Source organism: Taudactylus pleione, unplaced genomic scaffold, assembly GCF_031769625.1.
Source record: "Taudactylus pleione unplaced genomic scaffold, aTauple2 ptg001624l, whole genome shotgun sequence".
NCBI classification, from domain to species: domain Eukaryota; kingdom Metazoa; phylum Chordata; class Amphibia; order Anura; family Myobatrachidae; genus Taudactylus; species Taudactylus pleione.
The window spans coordinates 464,548-485,906 of record NW_028286021.1 but is presented as its reverse complement, the minus strand read 5'-3'; the positions used below and the strand labels follow the sequence as shown (position 1 = coordinate 485,906).

The window sequence follows — 21,359 nt, the reverse complement described above, 5'->3', positions numbered from 1 at the left end:
GTAAGGCAGCTACATACAACACTGCAGGCTAACTATAGATATACTGTAAGGCAGCTACAGACAACACTGCAGGCTAAGTATAGATATACTGTAAGGCAGCTACAGACAACACTGCAGGCTAACTATAGATATACTGTAAGGCAGCTACAGACACCACTGCAGGTTAACTTTAGATATACTGTAAGGCAGCTACAGACACCACTGCAGGCTAACTATAGATATACTGTAAGGCAGCTACAGACACCACTGCAGGCTAAGTATAGATATACTGTAAGGCAGCTACAGACACCACTGCAGGTTAACTATAGATATACTGTAAGGCAGCTACAGACACCACCGCAGGCTAACTATAGATATACTGTAAGGCAGCTACAGACAACACCGCAGGCTAACTATAGATATACTGTAAGGCAGCTACAGACACCACTGCAGGCTAAGTATAGATATACTGTAAGGCAGCTACAGACACCACTGCAGGTTAACTATAGATATACTGTAAGGCAGCTACAGACACCACCGCAGGCTAACTATAGATATACTGTAAGGCAGCTACAGACAACACCGCAGGCTAACTATAGATATACTGTAAGGCAGCTACAGACACCACTGCAGGCTAACTATAGATATACTGTAAGGCAGCTACAGACAACACCGCAGGCTAACTATAGATATACTGTAAGGCAGCTACAGACACCACTGCAGGCTAAGTATAGATATACTGTAAGGCAGCTACAGACACCACCGCAGGCTAACTATAGGTATACTGTAAGGCAGCTACAGACACCACTGCAGGCTAACTATAGATATACTGTAAGGCAGCTACAGACACCACTGCAGGTTAACTATAGAATAGATATACTGTAAGGCAGCTACAGACACCACCGCAGGCTAACTATAGATATACTGTAAGGCAGCTACAGACACCACCGCAGGCTAACTATAGATATACTGTAAGGCAGCTACAGACACCACCGCAGGCTAACTATAGGTATACTGTAAGGCAGCTACAGACACCACCGCAGGCTAACTATAGATATACTGTAAGGCAGCTACAGACACCACTGCAGGTTAACTATAGATATACTGTAAGGCAGCTACAGACACCACCGCAGGCTAACTATAGGTATACTGTAAGGCAGCTACAGACACCACTGCAGGCTAACTATAGATATACTGTAAGGCAGCTACAGACACCACTGCAGGTTAACTATAGATATACTGTAAGGCAGCTACAGACACCACCGCAGGCTATCTATAGATATACTGTAAGGCAGCTACAGACACCACCGCAGGCTAACTATAGATATACTGTAAGGCAGCTACAGACACCACTGCAGGCTAACTATAGATATACTGTAAGGCAGCTACAGACAACACCGCAGGCTAACTATAGATATACTGTAAGGCAGCTACAGACACCACTGCAGGCTAAGTATAGATATACTGTAAGGCAGCTACAGACACCACCGCAGGCTAACTATAGGTATACTGTAAGGCAGCTACAGACACCACTGCAGGCTAACTATAGATATACTGTAAGGCAGCTACAGACACCACTGCAGGTTAACTATAGATATACTGTAAGGCAGCTACAGACACCACCGCAGGCTAACTATAGATATACTGTAAGGCAGCTACAGACACCACCGCAGGCTAACTATAGATATACTGTAAGGCAGCTACAGACACCACCGCAGGCTAACTATAGGTATACTGTAAGGCAGCTACAGACACCACTGCAGGCTAACTATAGATATACTGTAAGGCAGCTACAGACACCACTGCAGGTTAACTATAGATATACTGTAAGGCAGCTACAGACACCACCGCAGGCTAACTATAGGTATACTGTAAGGCAGCTACAGACACCACTGCAGGCTAACTATAGATATACTGTAAGGCAGCTACAGACACCACTGCAGGTTAACTATAGATATACTGTAAGGCAGCTACAGACACCACCGCAGGCTATCTATAGATATACTGTAAGGCAGCTACAGACAACACCGCAGGCTAACTATAGATATACTGTAAGGCAGCTACAGACACCACTGCAGGCTAACTATACATATACTGTAAGGCAGCTACAGAGAGATCATATATTTGTTAAGTTACAACATCTCAACGCTCCACACAGCAGCAAGGAGACAACAGACCACGAGGGGCCGTATTGGCCACATATATCCTCTGTCTGTACCTCCTATAGTGCAGTGATCCGTCATCTAATCACTGAGGCTACAGGAGTAACAGCTACCGGCCTATCAAGATGACATTTACAGATCCCAACAATAAATCAGTAACAATGTAGATTTGAATCTATAAATCTATAATGTTTAACAGCTACATATACTCTTCATAAATGTATACAAATACATATACATTGTTTCCAGCTGCGGTGACCATATTAACCGCTTCCCTTCTATAATAAATACTTCCATTGACCCTAACCAGGTAACCCGTAGTGCTTTCAGCCCACCTTCCATTATTGGTGGCTAGCAGTCTGATGGCTGGAGGGAACAGAACATGAGAATTAAAATGACAGCTGCAGTCCAGCTTCAAAGCCAGGCCAACTAACTAGTCCTTGGGTAGTTACAGTCCTAGTTACTAAGCCTTAGATGGAGATAAAGTGAACAGAGATAAAGTTCCAACCAGTCAGCTCCTAACTGCCATGTCACAGGTTGTGTTTGAAAAATGACAATTAGGAGCTGATTGGTTGGGATTTTATCTCTGTTCACTTTATCTCAAGCCAAGTTTTAGCAAATAGACCCCTTAATCTAGAGTGCAACTGTCCTAATCCATAACAGGAACACATGAGCGCCTAGGCACCTGCAGCCAGGACAGACACACATGTAATCAGCTGCAGCCAGGACAGACACACATACAGCCAGGACAGACACACATGTAATCAGCTGCAGCCAGGACAGACACACATACAGCCAGGACAGACACACATGTAATCAGCTGCAGCCAGGACAGACACACATACAGCCAGGACAGACACACATGTAATCAGCTGCAGCCAGGACAGACACACATGTAATTAGTGCTCAGCTGCAGCCAGGACAGACACACATGTAATTAGTGCTCAGCTGCAGCCAGGACAGACACACATGTAATAGGTGCAGCCAGGACAGACACACATGTAATCAGCTGCAGCCAGGACAGACACACATACAGCCAGGACAGACACACATGTAAACAGCTGCAGCCAGGACAGACACACATGTAATTAGTGCTCAGCTGCAGCCAGGACAGACACACATGTAATTGGTGCCCAGCTGCAGCCAGGACAGACAGACATGTAATTGGTGCAGCTAGGACAGACACACATGTAATAGGTGCAGCCAGGACAGACACACATGTAATTAGTGCTCAGCTGCAGCCAGGACAGACAGACATGTAATAGCTGCAGCCAGGACAGACAGACATGTAATTGGTGCCCAGCTGCAGCCAGGACAGACACACATGTAATAGCTGCAGCCAGGACAGACAGACATGTAATTGGTACCCAGCTGCAGCCAGGACAGACAGACTTGTAATTGGTGCAGCTAGGACAGACACACATGTAATTGGTGCAGTCAGGACAGACACATGTGTAATTGGTGCCCAGCTGCAGCCAGGACAGACACACATGTAATAGCTGCAGCCAGGACAGACAGACATGTAATTGGTGCAGCCAGGACAGACACACATGTAATTGGTGCAGCCAGGACAGACAGACATGTAATTGGTGCAGCCAGGACAGACAGACATGTAATTGGTGCAGCTAGGACAGACACACATGTAATTGGTGCAGTCAGGACAGACACACGTGTAATTGGTGCCCAGCTGCAGCCAGGACAGACACACATGTAATAGCTGCAGCCAGGACAGACAGACATGTAATTGGTTATGCCCCACGTTACATCTCAGCTCCCTAGAAACGTTATAGTCCGTGGCTTTCAACAAACCATTGGCCATTGTGTGCAATTTACTGCCAAGCCCAATATGTTATTAACGCATTAACCGCTACCTCGATTGACTCTTGAAAAAACGCGGCGTTTCAGATATTACTGTTGGATATGGAGAAATAGAGGCTAGCTTGCTGCCTTTCTAGGCTTATGAATTAATGGGCCTCCTAATGTATTTTCATTGGGAGGTTGAATAGTCAAAGTCATTTAGTTTAGTGAAAACTGCAAAACCCACTTTCTTGTGAAATCTGACACTGGAAGCTCCAATGAGCTAATGATCATTGTGCACAGACGCTTTTATGCTCATCGCCATACAATGATAACAGCTGTAATATTTGCTCTGTATAAATCATGGAGGAGCAGGCATTCCTTTCAAATTAAGCTTTATTACCATGCCTATCTATTAAAGGGTATTTTACGGAAGGCGCCAGTCATGCACTCAAGCAAGGGGTGTGGAATGGCAAATGCCCACCGAAGGACGTTCTATATAGAGACAGGGGTGGGCTCTGGGTGCATCCATACGTCCTATTCACCAGCTTTGTCAGCTCTCAAAAGTGTTTTTAAGCATAGGAAAATCATAGGAAACTAGTCTGAACCCCAATGCCTTGCTCTACAAGACGTAAAACTGCCCCTCCCGGCCCCGAGACTCCTGATGCTGGCGGTTCCTGCACGTTTTACGCATCATTGTGGTACAGACTGGAAAACTGTCAATCACAGCAATAATTGTAGTGGTGCGTTATCATGTAATATCATGGCAACAAGATTGTTGTATATGCTGTTCAATATTAGATATACATTGAGCTGATATATGTATTTCACCAGAAAACTGCACAAAATGTATATGAGACATCAGAGCTTAGGTGGGAGAGTCAACGAGATAACAGCCTGCACTGAGCATGTGCTGATCCTGGATTGGTCATCTGTCTATATTGCTGCGTGTAGACAGTTCCCCAAACCTCTGTATATACATCAACTGTGACATAATAATAATAGGATATAAAATGATCAAACAAAGAGGCTATCCAATACAATTAGCTGCTGAAACACCGCTCGGCACAAAGCCTAGAATGTTGGGCTGTGCTTATATTCTAACTATAGGTCCTGCAAACTTTGAGGAGAGCACAGAAACAGACAGATCTCAGGTGCACAACTCCAAATTATTGATAATATATAAATGCAATAACATTTTGCAATCAGTAGAGGTTTTTAGCATAATAATAAAAAAGTGAAGTACACGTATAATAAACAAACAGTGAAGGGTTAAAATGTGTTATAAAAGAAAAATGTGTTATAATGCAGTGCCCTGAAACAGATCAACCAAAGTAATCCGGGGGGACCAACGCCCCAAAAATGAACCAAAGTTGCACTACAGTATATAACTTGTAGGACTTACCTAGAATTGTGCCTAATACCAGTGTGCATATACATTACCAGACTCCATGCTTTTATACCAATAAGGAAGGGGTGCTAATCCAGACTGAGGGTGTCTCCTTTCCATCAGGTGTGCAATAAAGCACATTAAATGGAGGATATGGGAAAGGTTCCTGGACTGCACACCCTGAATATATACAGTTTGGGGGGTCCAGCACTCTGGATTTGCACCCTAGTATGTTAGGGACCTACCCTAAAGAGGTTACCTGGATATGATGGGTAGGCCCATAACCTTGGCCATGATTATGCTAAAAACCTCTATTGATTGCAAAATGTTATTGCATTTATATATTATCAGAAATTTCGAGTTGTGCCCCTGAGATTTGTCTGTTTCTGTGCCTGCAACTAGTCTCATCAGGTAGCACCTCCCATTATATATATTCAGGGTGTGCAGTCCAGGAATCTTTCCCATCAACTTTGAGGAGGGACTGTGTACTCCCATCTAGTATATGAAATAGGCACAGAGGGCAGCACATGGTATTTATTTCCTATATGTTGCATAATTACTTACATGGCTTTTTGGCTGGCTGGACGAGCTGCGGATTCAGGTACGGGCTGTTCTCTGCGTCTATCCTGCGCTTGTACTTCTGTCGTCCTCCACGCACCCGGTCAAGACGTACGCCTGGAAAATACAAGGTGATATCTGCATGAGTACAAGTTACTTCATCATATATAAATATCTACCTATGTGTCTATCTAGTTATCTATTACTCTAGACGACTTGATACATAAAATACCGGTTCTGCTGTTTAAATATCAACGTTTCAGAACTTTATTCTTTCATCAGGATGATATATATATATATATACATACATTGTGCATTGTGTTTGAATAAGGAGCCAACAACTGCTTGGGCTGATAGTGATGTCTGAGGTGAGATGTACTAACATCCTGTCACCATAGGACTCTTGCAGAACGCTGCATTGCAGTTTCCCATAGTGCAGGACAGTTTTGAATAAAGCTGTTACATGTAACACATTGATCAGCCACCACCGAGAGGAATCAATGACTTATCTGGGATTCCAAAATATATTTAAAACAGACATGAAATTGATGCTCTGCACAGGAAGATCCAAAGGGGATATTTGCAGCAAATCACTCCCTGAAAAGTAGAACTAGGAGACGCTGGCCGGCATTTTAATAGCAATGAGAAGAAAATGAACTCTGCATAATTCAGGTGCCATCATCCCGCCTATTTTGTGCTTGATTTCATGGATGCAAAGATGGATAGCACGGGGAAAGCAGTGTGTTTAATCAAATAGTAATGGGACTGCAGCCTAAATTTAAATAATATAAATCTATTCTAATCAATCATTTTATTTGCCGCTTGCCTCGCACAGGAATCTGTGCATAAATTGAGTCCCCTGAATACAAAGTGCAAAGAAACCACCGATGAATATTACCTGATCAAAACTCCCTTTTATTCAGAGTTACCGACAACACTTCACATGAGAGGCCGGCCTCCACCTCCTCACACTGAGGCTGTTAATGCCATTCCTTATACAATTGTATTATTAATATATGGGAGGGGGGATTACTTATTTAATATGTGAATTAAGGCCCTCATTCAGAGCCGCTCGTTAGCGGCAGTACGCTCGTTCCGAGTGATGTTTGCACATCTGCGCATGCGCACGGTTTTTAGTACGCATGCGCGAACCAGTCAGTGCGGCCGAAAATCGTTGGTACGCAATATAGCGAGTGCCTGCTATTTTGAGTGACAGAATGAGGCGTATGTGGGTGGTAACAGGGGAAGGTGCTTGAAAATGGGGAGTGGAGATCCGAACGCAGGCGTGCTTAAAGGTCAAAACGGGCGTTTTATGGGTGTGCAGATTTAAAACAGCAGCGTCAGTGACCACGTCACAGGGTTATTTTATAGCCAGAACTGCTCGCAAATTTGTGGTAGCAAACACCAACCACAAGAATAGCGAGCAGTTCATACGCTGGTCGATGTACTCGATTAATCTAATAAATAGCGGACATGACGTAGGATGCGAGCGGCCAGGGGGCGTTTTTAACAAATAAACGAGCGTATGTTTTGCTCGCTCGTTCAGACTTAGAGGTGTGAACAGACTGCAATGTGCGTACGGATCATTTGAATAGCCACCCCTTGTTTTTAAACGAGCGACCGCAAATAGCGAACGGCTCTGAATGAGGGCCAAAGTTCCCTCATTTGTAACTATTAGATCTTGGCTTGCCTGCTGAAGGAGTTTCATTCTGGATTCATATCCATTTTGAATTAACTTATAGCAAGCTTAGGTGACCAGCTCAGCTGGCTAGCGGGCATGCTGGGACTTGTAGCTCCACCCCTGAGGGGAGGTTTAGAGGAACTGAACCCCCGTGACTAGTTGTTTTTCTAGGATTCAGTCATTTGTTGCATACTTTATACAGTGTAGACACATAGAATAGATTATGGGGTAGATCTACTAAAACTTAAAGCAAAGAAAAAGAGCAGGTATTACCCCGTACTGGCCAACTCTCCCAGATTGTCGGGGAGACTCCCTGAGATAACAGCAATCTCCCTGTCTCCCTGAAGAGTCCACCAATCTCCCTCATTTCACCTTACCCCCATTATGACACTGTTATATAAAGGAAAAAACAGAGATATATACATTCAAATAGGATCATTAGTATAATTTCCCTGCATTGGGTATAAGGCACAATGATCCCTATGGCTACATGTATTAGTATCATTTCCCTGCATTGGGTATAAGGCACAATGATCCCTATGGCTACATGTATTAGTATCATTTCCCTGCATTAGGTATAAGGCACAATGATCCCTATGGCTACATGTATTAGTATCATTTCCCTGCATTGGGTATAAGGCACAATGATCCCTATGGCTACATGTATTAGTATCATTTCCCTGCATTGGGTATAAGGCACTATGGTCCCTATGGCTACATGTATTAGTATAATTTCCCTGCATTGGGTATAAGGCACTATGGTCCCTATGGCTACATGTATTAGTATCATTTCCCTGCATTGGGTATAAGGCACAATGATCCCTATGGCTACATGTATTAGTATCATTTCCCTGCATTGGGTATAAGGCACTATGGTCCCTATGGTTACATGTATTTTCTGAGAAGTATCAGTGTGTTTTCATCAACAAATAGAACTTACTAACTGTTTGGGGCTCATTTACATGTGGATGTAAGTCAGTATTATGACACGCCCCCTCAGATGTAGCAGTACACGCCCACTTTACTGTCGCGCTCATAGGTGCTTCTTTCACACGCTCCCTGAAATGCTTTTCCAAAAGTAGGCAAGTATGCATTATTATTACCCATGCCATTGCCAACCAATCAGATCCTAGCCATGATTTTCTAAAATGTCCTAGGTAACTGACAGCTACAATCTGATCAGTTGCTATCGGCAATTCCTCCACTTTTACTTTTTTAGAGCTTTAGGGGTAGGTTCCATTTGCTGTCAGATTCGATTAGCTGGGAGGTTCTATTAGCTGTGAGGTTACGTTAGCTGCGAGGTTCCATTAGCTGCGAGGTCCCGTTAGCTGAGAGGTTCCGTTAGCTGCGAGGTTCCATTAGCTGTGAGGTTACGTTACCTGCGAGGTTCCATTAGCTGTGAGGTTCCATTAGCTGCGAGATTCCATTAGCTGCGAGGTCCCGTTAGCTGTGAGGTTCCATTAGCTGTGAGGTTACGTTAGCTGCGAGGTTCCATTAGCTGCGAGGTTCCGTCAGCTGCGAGGTTCCGTTAGCTGCAAGGTTACGTTAGCTCTAAGGTTCCGTTAGCTCTGAGGTTCTGTAAGCTGTGAGGTTACGTTAACTGCAAGGTTCCATTAGCTGCGAGGTTCCGTCAGCTGCGAGGTTCCGTTAGCTGCGAGGTTACGTTAGCTCTGAGGTTCCGTTAGCTCTGAGGTTCCGTTAGCTGTGAGGTTCCATTAGCTCTGAGGTTCTGTTAGCTGCGAGTTTCCATTAGCTCTTATGTTCCGTTAGCTGCAAGGTTCCATTAGCTGCGAGGTTCCTTTAGCTCTGAGGTTACATTTGCTGGGAGGTTCCATTAGCTCTGAGGTTCCGTTAGCTGCGAGGTTCCTTTAGCTCTGAGGTTCCGTTAGCTGCAAGGTTCCATTAGCTGCGAGGTTCCATCAGCTGCGAGGTTCCTTTAGCTCTAAGGTTCCGTTTGCTGCGAGGTTCCATTAGCTCTGAGGTTCCGTTAGCTGCAAGGTTCCATTAGCTGCGAGGTTCCTTTAGCTCTGAGGTTATGTTTGCTGCGAGGTTCCTTTAGCTCTGAGGTTACGTTAGCTGCAAGGTTCCATTAGCTCTGAGATTCCGTTAGCTGCGAGGTTCCATTAGCTGCAAGGTTCCTTTAGCTCTGAGGTTACGTTTGCTGGGAGGTTCCATTAGCTCTGAGGTTCCGTTAGCTGCGAGGTTCCGTTAGCTGCAAGGTTCCATTAGCTGCGAGGTTCCATTAGCTGCGAGGTTCCTTTAGCTCTGAGGTTCCGTTTGCTGCGAGGTTCCTTTAGCTCTGAGGTTACGTTTGCTGGGAGGTTCCATTAGCTCTGAGGTTCCGTTAGCTGCGAGGTTCCTTTAGCTCTGAGGTTCCGTTAGCTGCAAGGTTCCATTAGCTGCGAGGTTCCATCAGCTGCGAGGTTCCTTTAGCTCTAAGGTTCCGTTTGCTGCGAGGTTCCATTAGCTCTGAGGTTCCGTTAGCTGCAAGGTTCCATTAGCTGCGAGGTTCCTTTAGCTCTGAGGTTACGTTTGCTGGGAGGTTCTGTTAGCTTTGAGGTTCCGTTAGCTGCGAGGTTCCATTAGCTGCGAGGTTCTGTTAGCTCTGAGGTTCCGTTAGCTGCGAGGTTCCATTGGAAGCTCACGCCACATTTTAAAGCAGGATATTAGGATTGTAAAATATTGGGGGGGGGGTTAGTGTGTGATATAGAGGTGCAGTAATACTTGGTAATTCCCCCTCTGTTTGTGTTATCCGGAACCCAAAATAGATCTCCCTATATTCTATGTATTAATTCTCGGCACAATGTACCCTCTATGCTGCGAGACGTTGCTCTGCTCCAGCTACCATCTGACAGCCACTGATTGCTACACACTCTGCATAGCAGCCTCTTAACTCCTCTCAATTGCAAAGGTTTCTGTGCCTGCGGATAATTGTTCACAGTAACTCTGCCCCACTCCCTCTTACTTGCAGCCCCTGTTGCTAATGATCAGTGCAATCCTTGGCAGCCCCCAGTTGGTGTCACTTCCAGGCTCTCTGTCACGATTAGGGCAGGGATCCACTGTGTGTTTTCCTGCAGACAGTCACATAGATGACACTGTGGCTGTGATGAGTCCGGGCTGCTACATTAAGGCTCCGGTTAATTTAAGACCACTGGTAATTGCACATTGAATTTCTATTTTTAATCCTGCCATGCAAAATGATTTTGTTGAACCAAAGTGGCATATTTTTATAGTCTCCCATTGACATGAGATAAAGTAACTTGTCTGGCAGCTTTTTGAATCAATTTACTGCACATCAGGGGCAAAAGTGTCCAGCTCAGGCGAAATTAGACCCCAGCGCGGACAGACAGCCCATCACATCCTCACTCTCTGCTGGAAGTGAGCAATGTTGCCAGACAGGGGAACACGCGGCTCCGCCCTCTGCACGTGTTCGGGTCCTCATCAGTATATTAGGGATATAGATGTCACCTATTGCTGCCATCTGCGCCAAAGTCCACATTTTAGTTATTAAGACGTAAATAATAATAATGAGCGTCTTTATATTGGTCCCTGAGATAATATAACACACACATTAGAGGAGGCTGTAAGCTTGCGTGCTTTGTGAGCCTGATACATAGATGCACGCAATTCGGACGCAATGGAGGTGTTCACGTATCTGAGCGATTATTTGCAGCTGTGCATGAGCGGTTAGTTCTTAACACCCCTACAATGCACAAAGATACTGTAGTAATAGGGGGGCGGGACGCAGCAAGCCGAGAAATGCGGTAACACCCCGGAAATGTGGGTTTGACGGCATTTCTCATATGCACCACGCCCGGTATGCGATGCACTGCAGGACTTGACTGCGGTGGGTAACACTATCTCCCCCAGACGCAGGCCACTACGCAGTGTGCGAACCAGCCCTGTGATCGGGACTGCGGTCGCAGAGGTTACGCAGACCTATCTCAGAGTGATTGAGAAGAATTGCCATTTGTGGGTGGTGACGGGGGGGGGGGGGGGTCGGGCGGACGCAGCTGTGCCAGTGCATTGGGTCGGCGTTGCAGAGGCGTGCATAAATTAGCCACTCTGATACCATAGGCAGCCAGAGGCCTCATAGCGTGCGCTGAAGTTAGCAATTCCTGAGTGAGGTCTGACCTGTCCTGCCTGTGCGTATGAGTCCGATGTTATGCGATGTTACCGAATGTTTCTCTATGTTGGCCAAGTATACGGATGTGAGTAAGGGGAAGTGGGCGTCCTTATGTCAGGCTACGATCGCAATGTGAATGCACACATTTAGTACATTTACATATCACCGCTGATATTAGCAACTGCGCTGCGTGCGTATAAGCAGAATAGCGATCCTTGCTGAACCAGGCCCTAAGTCTGAGTCTGTGTAAGAAGCGTGCTATGATGCAGCACCTGCGGCTTTTTGTCATGACAAGGACATAGCAACGGCATATAAAGTAATCAAGGAAAAATATCCCATACAATAGCCTCAAAAACACCCCAAACAGGTATACCGAGATCCCTAATCTAAAGACTGCAAACCCCAGGGCAATGGATTTAACTAAACAAACTAAAAACCTTCTTCATATACAGTAGGGGCAAGAGGGGGGGAGATAGTCCTATATTGGCGTATGGTCTGATGTCGCCCAAATGCAAGGAAAGAGTGCCCACCCCAGCACCCAGGATAACAGACTGTTGGGGTACAATGAGAAACATGTACCTCAATATAAAGGAGTAAGGCAAAAAACAGCAATGCGAAAAAGTTAAATAATATCCAAAAATATCTTAAATAACAGATAACAACAAAAGAAGTATAGTAAGGTAACGCTACACAAAAGGCGATAGTCATGGCCCACAAGACATCCATTGCAGGTCAATCTGGAGGAGCCACTGCCCCCGATCCCCAGCCATGCAGCAGCCTCTCAGGGGGAATAGAAGTAGTGAGCTCGCCCATCGGCCACCACGCGCAGCTGGGCAGGAAACAACATGGCATGGGAGAGCCGAAGATCATGGAGGAGGAGTGTTTTATTCTGTACAAATTGGGACCTAGATTTCTGGATAGCCACAGAGAAATCCTTAAGCGTAGTGAGGACTGGAGAGAGGGTGTCTGAAGAGGGGCAGTGAGGACCAGAACCAGGAGCTGCTGGAGCCCAAAATCCAAGATGGCACCCGCAATGATTATACGTGGCAGCACTACACAGGGACGCCCACTTTACTTAGCACGCATCTGTAATGTTTAGCAAGACTGTGAAACCATCGGTACAATCGAGTACAATCGCAGCCTCACGGGTATCGGTATGAAAGCCCGGCACCAGAGAAGATTCCGACTGCTCTAAAGGTAAGTACTAACTAACCTAACCCCCCTAACCCTATCCCTCCTTTAGGGGTGCCTAACCCTAACCTCCCTCCCTAGTGCCTAACCCTAACCCCCCTCTAAGTGCCTAAACCTAAGCCCCCCTTCCCCCAGCCTAACCCTAACCCTCCCGGGGGGGTGCCTAATCCTAAGTGCCCTCCGGAAGCCCCTAACATAACCCCCCACCCCCACAGCGGCTGTCTGTGCCCAGCACCCGGCTTACCTTCGATCGGGATCTCGACGCCTGTCATTAGACCCCTGCTGGGATTAGACAGTCTGGATTTCGACCGTCGGCCTCCTGACTGCATCCCGCCCCACGCACACTTGCACAAGCTCTGACCTTACTCAGGAATTGATAACATCCATGCACGCTATCAGGCCTCAGGCTGCGTACGGCATGGCAGTGACTAATTTATGCACGCCACCGCAACGGCGTTCAAATGCACTGGCACGCCTACGTTTCGCAGACCACCCCTCCGTCACCTCCCACAAACGGCGCTTCCTGTCATTCAATCTGCGATGGGTCTGCGTAGTCACTGCGATCACAGCCCCCATCGCAGTGGCCGGTTTATAATAGTGGCATGCGCAGAATGCAACAATCGCCCGACTGCGTGCTTAATAGCAGTTGCGAACGGTAGTGATCAGGTCCAGAGACTGACAGAGCATCTCTTTGTGGAAGCTCTCGTTTAATCAACATGAAAAGCTCTGCAAATGTCATTGTATTATAAAGATGTAATATTCTAGTGTAAAGTGCATTCAGCCCTCACGTCAGCTCCCATAAGAGAGACACAATATAGCAATGCGGAGTAATATAATGTGTTCCCATCATGTCTTGATAGGCGACATTATTAATAACGCAGATGCCATAATGAAGAAAGCAACAAGAGAGTGCATCACACGTGCGCAGGCTGCCATTTTCTACAAGTGACATCTTATAATTCAACGTCTTATATCAATGAATCTGACAAATGGAGAATACGAATAAATGAGTTTAGCAAGACAGCCCAGAGCGTTACTTATTCAATAGCTCATTATTTTTAAAAAGCTATCTATAAAGTGATGGTGACAAGGAGAGAGCATTATATTACCTACTTCTCCACACGCAGATGTTATGGGGAACGGGAGACTTTGGGGAATTCTCTCTCTGTGGAAGAGCTTCAATGCAAATATACCGTATACCCTACATACATTTACTGTATTCACAGTCACTACCTGAACTAATGTATACTGTACTGTACATAACTATCTATAATCACTACCTGAGCTACTGACATAGAGGGAGCTGAGATACATAATGGGGTAAATGTATATTATACTGTACATAACTATCTATAATCACTACCTGAGCTACTGACATAGAGGGAGCTGAGATACATAATGGGGTAATGTATACTATACTGTACATAACTATATAATCACTACCTGACCTACTGACATAGAGGGAGCTGAGATACATAATGGGGTAAATGTATACTATACTGTACATAACTATCTATAATCACTACCTGAGCTACTGACATAGAGGGAGCTGAGATACATAATGGGGTAAATGTATATTATACTGTACATAACTATATAATCACTACCTGACCTACTGACATAGAGGGAGCTGAGATACATAATGGGGTAAATGTATATTATACTGTACATAACTATCTATAATCACTACCTGAGCTACTGACATAGAGGGAGCTGAGATACATAATGGGGTAAATGTATACTATACTGTACATAACTATATAATCACTACCTGACCTACTGACATAGAGGGAGCTGAGATACATAATGGGGTAAATGTATACTGTACATAACTATCTATAATCACTACCTGACCTACTGACATAGAGGGAGCTGAGATACATAATGGGGTAAATGTATACTGTACATAACTATCTATAATCACTACCTGACCTACTGACATAGAGGGAGCTGAGATACATAATGGGGTAATGTATACTATACTGTACATAACTATATAATCACTACCTGACCTACTGACATAGAGGGAGCTGAGATACACAATGGGGTAAATGTATACTATACTGTACATAACTATATATAATCACTACCTGAGCTACTGACATAGAGGGAGCTGAGATACATAATGGGGTAAATGTATACTATACTGTACATAACTATATATAATCACTACCTGAGCTACTGACATAGAGGGAGCTGAGATACATAATGGGGTAAATGTATACTATACTGTACATAACTATATATAATCACTACCTGAGCTACTGACATAGAGGGAGCTGAGATACATAATGGGGTAAATGTATACTATACTGTACATAACTATATATAATCACTACCTGAGCTACTGACATAGAGGGAGCTGAGATACATAATGGGGGTAATGTATACTATACTGTACATAACTATCTATAATCACTACCTGAGCTACTGACATAGAGGGAGCTGAGGTACATAATGGGGTAATGTATACTATACTGTACATAACTATATATAATCACTACCTGAGCTACTGACATAGAGGGAGCTGAGATACATAATGGGGTAAATGTATATTATACTGTACATAACTATCTATAATCACTACCTGAGCTACTGACATAGAGGGAGCTGAGATACATAATGGGGTAAAAGTATATTATACTGTACATAACTATCTATAATCACTACCTGACCTACTGACATAGAGGGAGCTGAGATACATAATGGGGTAATGTATACTATACTGTACATAACTATATATAATCACTACCTGACCTACTGACATAGAGGGAGCTGAGGTACATAATGGGGGTAATGTATACTATACTGTACATAACTATATAATCACTACCTGACCTACTGACATAGAGGGAGCTGAGATACATAATGGGGTAATGTATACTATACTGTACATAACTATCTATAATCACTACCTGAGCTACTGACATAGAGGGAGCTGAGACACATAATGGGGTAATGTATACTATACTGTACATAACTATATAATCACTACCTGACCTACTGACATAGAGGGAGCTGAGATACATAATGGGGTAATGTATACTATACTGTACATAACTATCTATAATCACTACCTGAGCTACTGACATAGAGGGAGCTGAGATACATAATGGGGTAATGTATACTATACTGTACATAACTATATATAATCACTACCTGAGCTACTGACATAGAGGGAGCTGAGACACATAATGGGGTAATGTATACTATACTGTACATAACTATATAATCACTACCTGACCTACTGACATAGAGGGAGCTGAGATACATAATGGGGTAATGTATACTATACTGTACATAACTATCTATAATCACTACCTGAGCTACTGACATAGAGGGAGCTGAGATACATAATGGGGTAATGTATACTATACTGTACATAACTATCTATAATCACTACCTGAGCTACTGACATAGAGGGAGCTGAGACACATAATGGGGTAATGTATACTATACTGTACATAACTATCTATAATCACTACCTGAGCTACTGACATAGAGGGAGCTGAGATACATAATGGGGTAATGTATACTATACTGTACATAACTATATATAATCACTACCTGAGCTACTGACATAGAGGGAGCTGAGATACATAATGGGGTAATGTATACTATACTGTACATAACTATCTATAATCACTACCTGACCTACTGACATAGAGGGAGCTGAGATACATAATGGGGTAAATGTATACTATACTGTACATAACTATATATAATCACTACCTGAGCTACTGACATAGAGGGAGCTGAGATACATAATGGGGTAAATGTATACTATACTGTACATAACTATATATAATCACTACCTGAGCTACTGACATAGAGGGAGCTGAGATACATAATGGGGTAATGTATATTATACTGTACATAACTATATATAATCACTACCTGAGCTACTGACATAGAGGGAGCTGAGATACATAATGGGGTAATGTATACTATACTGTACATAACTATATATAATCACTACCTGAGCTACTGACATAGAGGGAGCTGAGATACATAATGGGGTAAATGTATACTATACTGTACATAACTATATATAATCACTACCTGACCTACTGACATAGAGGGAGCTGAGATACATAATGGGGTAATGTATACTATACTGTACATAACTATATATAATCACTACCTGAGCTACTGACATAGAGGGAGCTGAGATACATAATGGGGTAAATGTATATTATACTGTACATAACTATATATAATCACTACCTGAGCTACTGACATAGAGGGAGCTGAGATACATAATGGGGTAAATGTATACTATACTGTACATAACTATATATAATCACTACCTGAGCTACTGACATAGAGGGAGCTGAGATACATAATGGGGTAAATGTATATTATACTGTACATAACTATATATAATCACTACCTGAGCTACTGACATAGAGGGAGCTGAGATACATAATGGGGTAATGTATACTATACTGTACATAACTATATATAATCACTACCTGAGCTACTGACATAGAGGGAGCTGAGATACATAATGGGGTAAATGTATACTATACTGTACATAACTATATATAATCACTACCTGAGCTACTGACATAGAGGGAGCTGAGACACATAATGGGGTAAATGTATATTATACTGTACATAACTATATATAATCACTACCTGAGCTACTGACATAGAGGGAGCTGAGATACATAATGGGGTAAATGTATACTGTACTGTACATAACTATATATAATCACTACCTGACCTACTGACATAGAGGGAGCTGAGAAACATAATGGGGTAATGTATACTGTACTGTACATAACTATATATAATCACTACCTGACCTACTGACATAGAGGGAGCTGAGATACATAATGGGGTAAATGTATACTATACTGTACATAACTATCTATAATCACTACCTGAGCTACTGACATAGAGGGAGCTGAGATACATAATGGGGTAAATGTATATTATACTGTACATAACTATATATAATCACTACCTGAGCTACTGACATAGAGGGAGCTGAGATACATAATGGGGTAATGTATACTATACTGTACATAACTATCTATAATCACTACCTGAGCTACTGACATAGAGGGAGCTGAGATACATAATGGGGTAATGTATACTATACTGTACATAACTATATATAATCACTACCTGAGCTACTGACATAGAGGGAGCTGAGATACATAATGGGGTAAATGTATACTATACTGTACATAACTATCTATAATCACTACCTGAGCTACTGACATAGAGGGAGCTGAGATACATAATGGGGTAAATGTATATTATACTGTACATAACTATATATAATCACTACCTGAGCTACTGACATAGAGGGAGCTGAGATACATAATGGGGTAAATGTATATTATACTGTACATAACTATATATAATCACTACCTGAGCTACTGACATAGAGGGAGCTGAGATACATAATGGGGTAAATGTATACTATACTGTACATAACTATATATAATCACTACCTGACCTACTGACATAGAGGGAGCTGAGATACATAATGGGGTAATGTATACTATACTGTACATAACTATCTATAATCACTACCTGAGCTACTGACATAGAGGGAGCTGAGACACATAATGGGGTAATGTATACTATACTGTACATAACTATCTATAATCACTACCTGAGCTACTGACATAGAGGGAGCTGAGATACATAATGGGGTAATGTATACTATACTGTACATAACTATCTATAATCACTACCTGAGCTACTGACATAGAGGGAGCTGAGATACATAATGGGGTAATGTATACTATACTGTACATAACTATCTATAATCACTACCTGACCTACTGACATAGAGGGAGCTGAGATACATAATGGGGTAAATGTATACTATACTGTACATAACTATATATAATCACTACCTGAGCTACTGACATAGAGGGAGCTGAGATACATAATGGGGTAAATGTATACTATACTGTACATAACTATATATAATCACTACCTGAGCTACTGACATAGAGGGAGCTGAGATACATAATGGGGTAATGTATATTATACTGTACATAACTATATATAATCACTACCTGAGCTACTGACATAGAGGGAGCTGAGATACATAATGGGGTAATGTATACTATACTGTACATAACTATATATAATCACTACCTGACCTACTGACATAGAGGGAGCTGAGATACATAATGGGGTAATGTATACTATACTGTACATAACTATCTATAATCACTACCTGAGCTACTGACATAGAGGGAGCTGAGACACATAATGGGGTAATGTATACTATACTGTACATAACTATCTATAATCACTACCTGAGCTACTGACATAGAGGGAGCTGAGATACATAATGGGGTAATGTATACTATACTGTACATAACTATCTATAATCACTACCTGAGCTACTGACATAGAGGGAGCTGAGATACATAATGGGGTAATGTATACTATACTGTACATAACTATCTATAATCACTACCTGACCTACTGACATAGAGGGAGCTGAGATACATAATGGGGTAAATGTATACTATACTGTACATAACTATATATAATCACTACCTGAGCTACTGACATAGAGGGAGCTGAGATACATAATGGGGTAATGTATATTATACTGTACATAACTATATATAATCACTACCTGAGCTACTGACATAGAGGGAGCTGAGATACATAATGGGGTAATGTATACTATACTGTACATAACTATATATAATCACTACCTGAGCTACTGACATAGAGGGAGCTGAGATACATAATGGGGTAAATGTATACTATACTGTACATAACTATATATAATCACTACCTGACCTACTGACATAGAGGGAGCTGAGATACATAATGGGGTAATGTATACTATACTGTACATAACTATATATAATCACTACCTGAGCTACTGACATAGAGGGAGCTGAGATACATAATGGGGTAAATGTATACTATACTGTACATAACTATATATAATCACTACCTGAGCTACTGACATAGAGGGAGCTGAGATACATAATGGGGTAAATGTATATTATACTGTACATAACTATATATAATCACTACCTGAGCTACTGACATAGAGGGAGCTGAGATACATAATGGGGTAATGTATACTATACTGTACATAACTATCTATAATCACTACCTGAGCTACTGACATAGAGGGAGCTGAGATACATAATGGGGTAAATGTATATTATACTGTACATAACTATATATAATCACTACCTGAGCTACTGACATAGAGGGAGCTGAGATACATAATGGGGTAATGTATACTATACTGTACATAACTATATATAATCACTACCTGAGCTACTGACATAGAGGGAGCTGAGATACATAATGGGGTAAATGTATACTATACTGTACATAACTATATATAATCACTACCTGAGCTACTGACATAGAGGGAGCTGAGATACATAATGGGGTAAATGTATACTATACTGTACATAACTATATATAATCACTACCTGAGCTACTGACATAGAGGGAGCTGAGACACATAATGGGGTAAATGTATATTATACTGTACATAACTATATATAATCACTACCTGAGCTACTGACATAGAGGGAGCTGAGATACATAATGGGGTAAATGTATACTATACTGTACATAACTATATATAATCACTACCTGACCTACTGACATAGAGGGAGCTGAGATACATAATGGGGTAATGTATACTGTACTGTACATAACTATATATAATCACTACCTGACCTACTGACATAGAGGGAGCTGAGATACATAATGGGGTAAATGTATACTATACTGTACATAACTATCTATAATCACTACCTGAGCTACTGACATAGAGGGAGCTGAGATACATAATGGGGTAAATGTATACTATACTGTACATAACTATCTATAATCACTACCTGAGCTACTGACATAGAGGGAGCTGAGATACATAATGGGGTAAATGTATATTATACTGTACATAACTATATATAATCACTACCTGAGCTACTGACATAGAGGGAGCTGAGATACATAATGGGGTAATGTATACTATACTGTACATAACTATCTATAATCACTACCTGAGCTACTGACATAGAGGGAGCTGAGATACATAATGGGGTAATGTATACTATACTGTACATAACTATATATAATCACTACCTGAGCTACTGACATAGAGGGAGCTGAGATACATAATGGGGTAAATGTATACTATACTGTACATAACTATCTATAATCACTACCTGAGCTACTGACATAGAGGGAGCTGAGATACATAATGGGGTAAATGTATATTATACTGTACATAACTATATATAATCACTACCTGAGCTACTGACATAGAGGGAGCTGAGATACATAATGGGGTAAATGTATATTATACTGTACATAACTATATAATCACTACCTGAGCTACTGACATAGAGGGAGCTGAGATACATAATGGGGTAAATGTATATTATACTGTACATAACTATATATAATCACTACCTGAGCTACTGACATAGAGGGAGCTGAGATACATAATGG

The 21,359-nt window shown here is 42.3% G+C and overlaps 1 protein-coding gene across 5 annotated transcripts in view; it reads right to left on the bottom strand.

Moving 5' to 3' along the window:
* Positions 1 to 21,359, bottom strand: part of ESRRG (estrogen related receptor gamma) — a 523,236-nt gene that overhangs the window by 111,941 nt on the left and 389,936 nt on the right. For all 5 annotated transcript variants that reach the window (XM_088464267.1, XM_088464263.1, XM_088464266.1 and 2 more), the window contains one exon: positions 5,893 to 6,003. In XM_088464267.1, the coding sequence (XP_088320393.1) occupies positions 5,893 to 6,003 (111 nt within the window). The remainder of the gene's footprint in view (positions 1 to 5,892; positions 6,004 to 21,359) is intronic.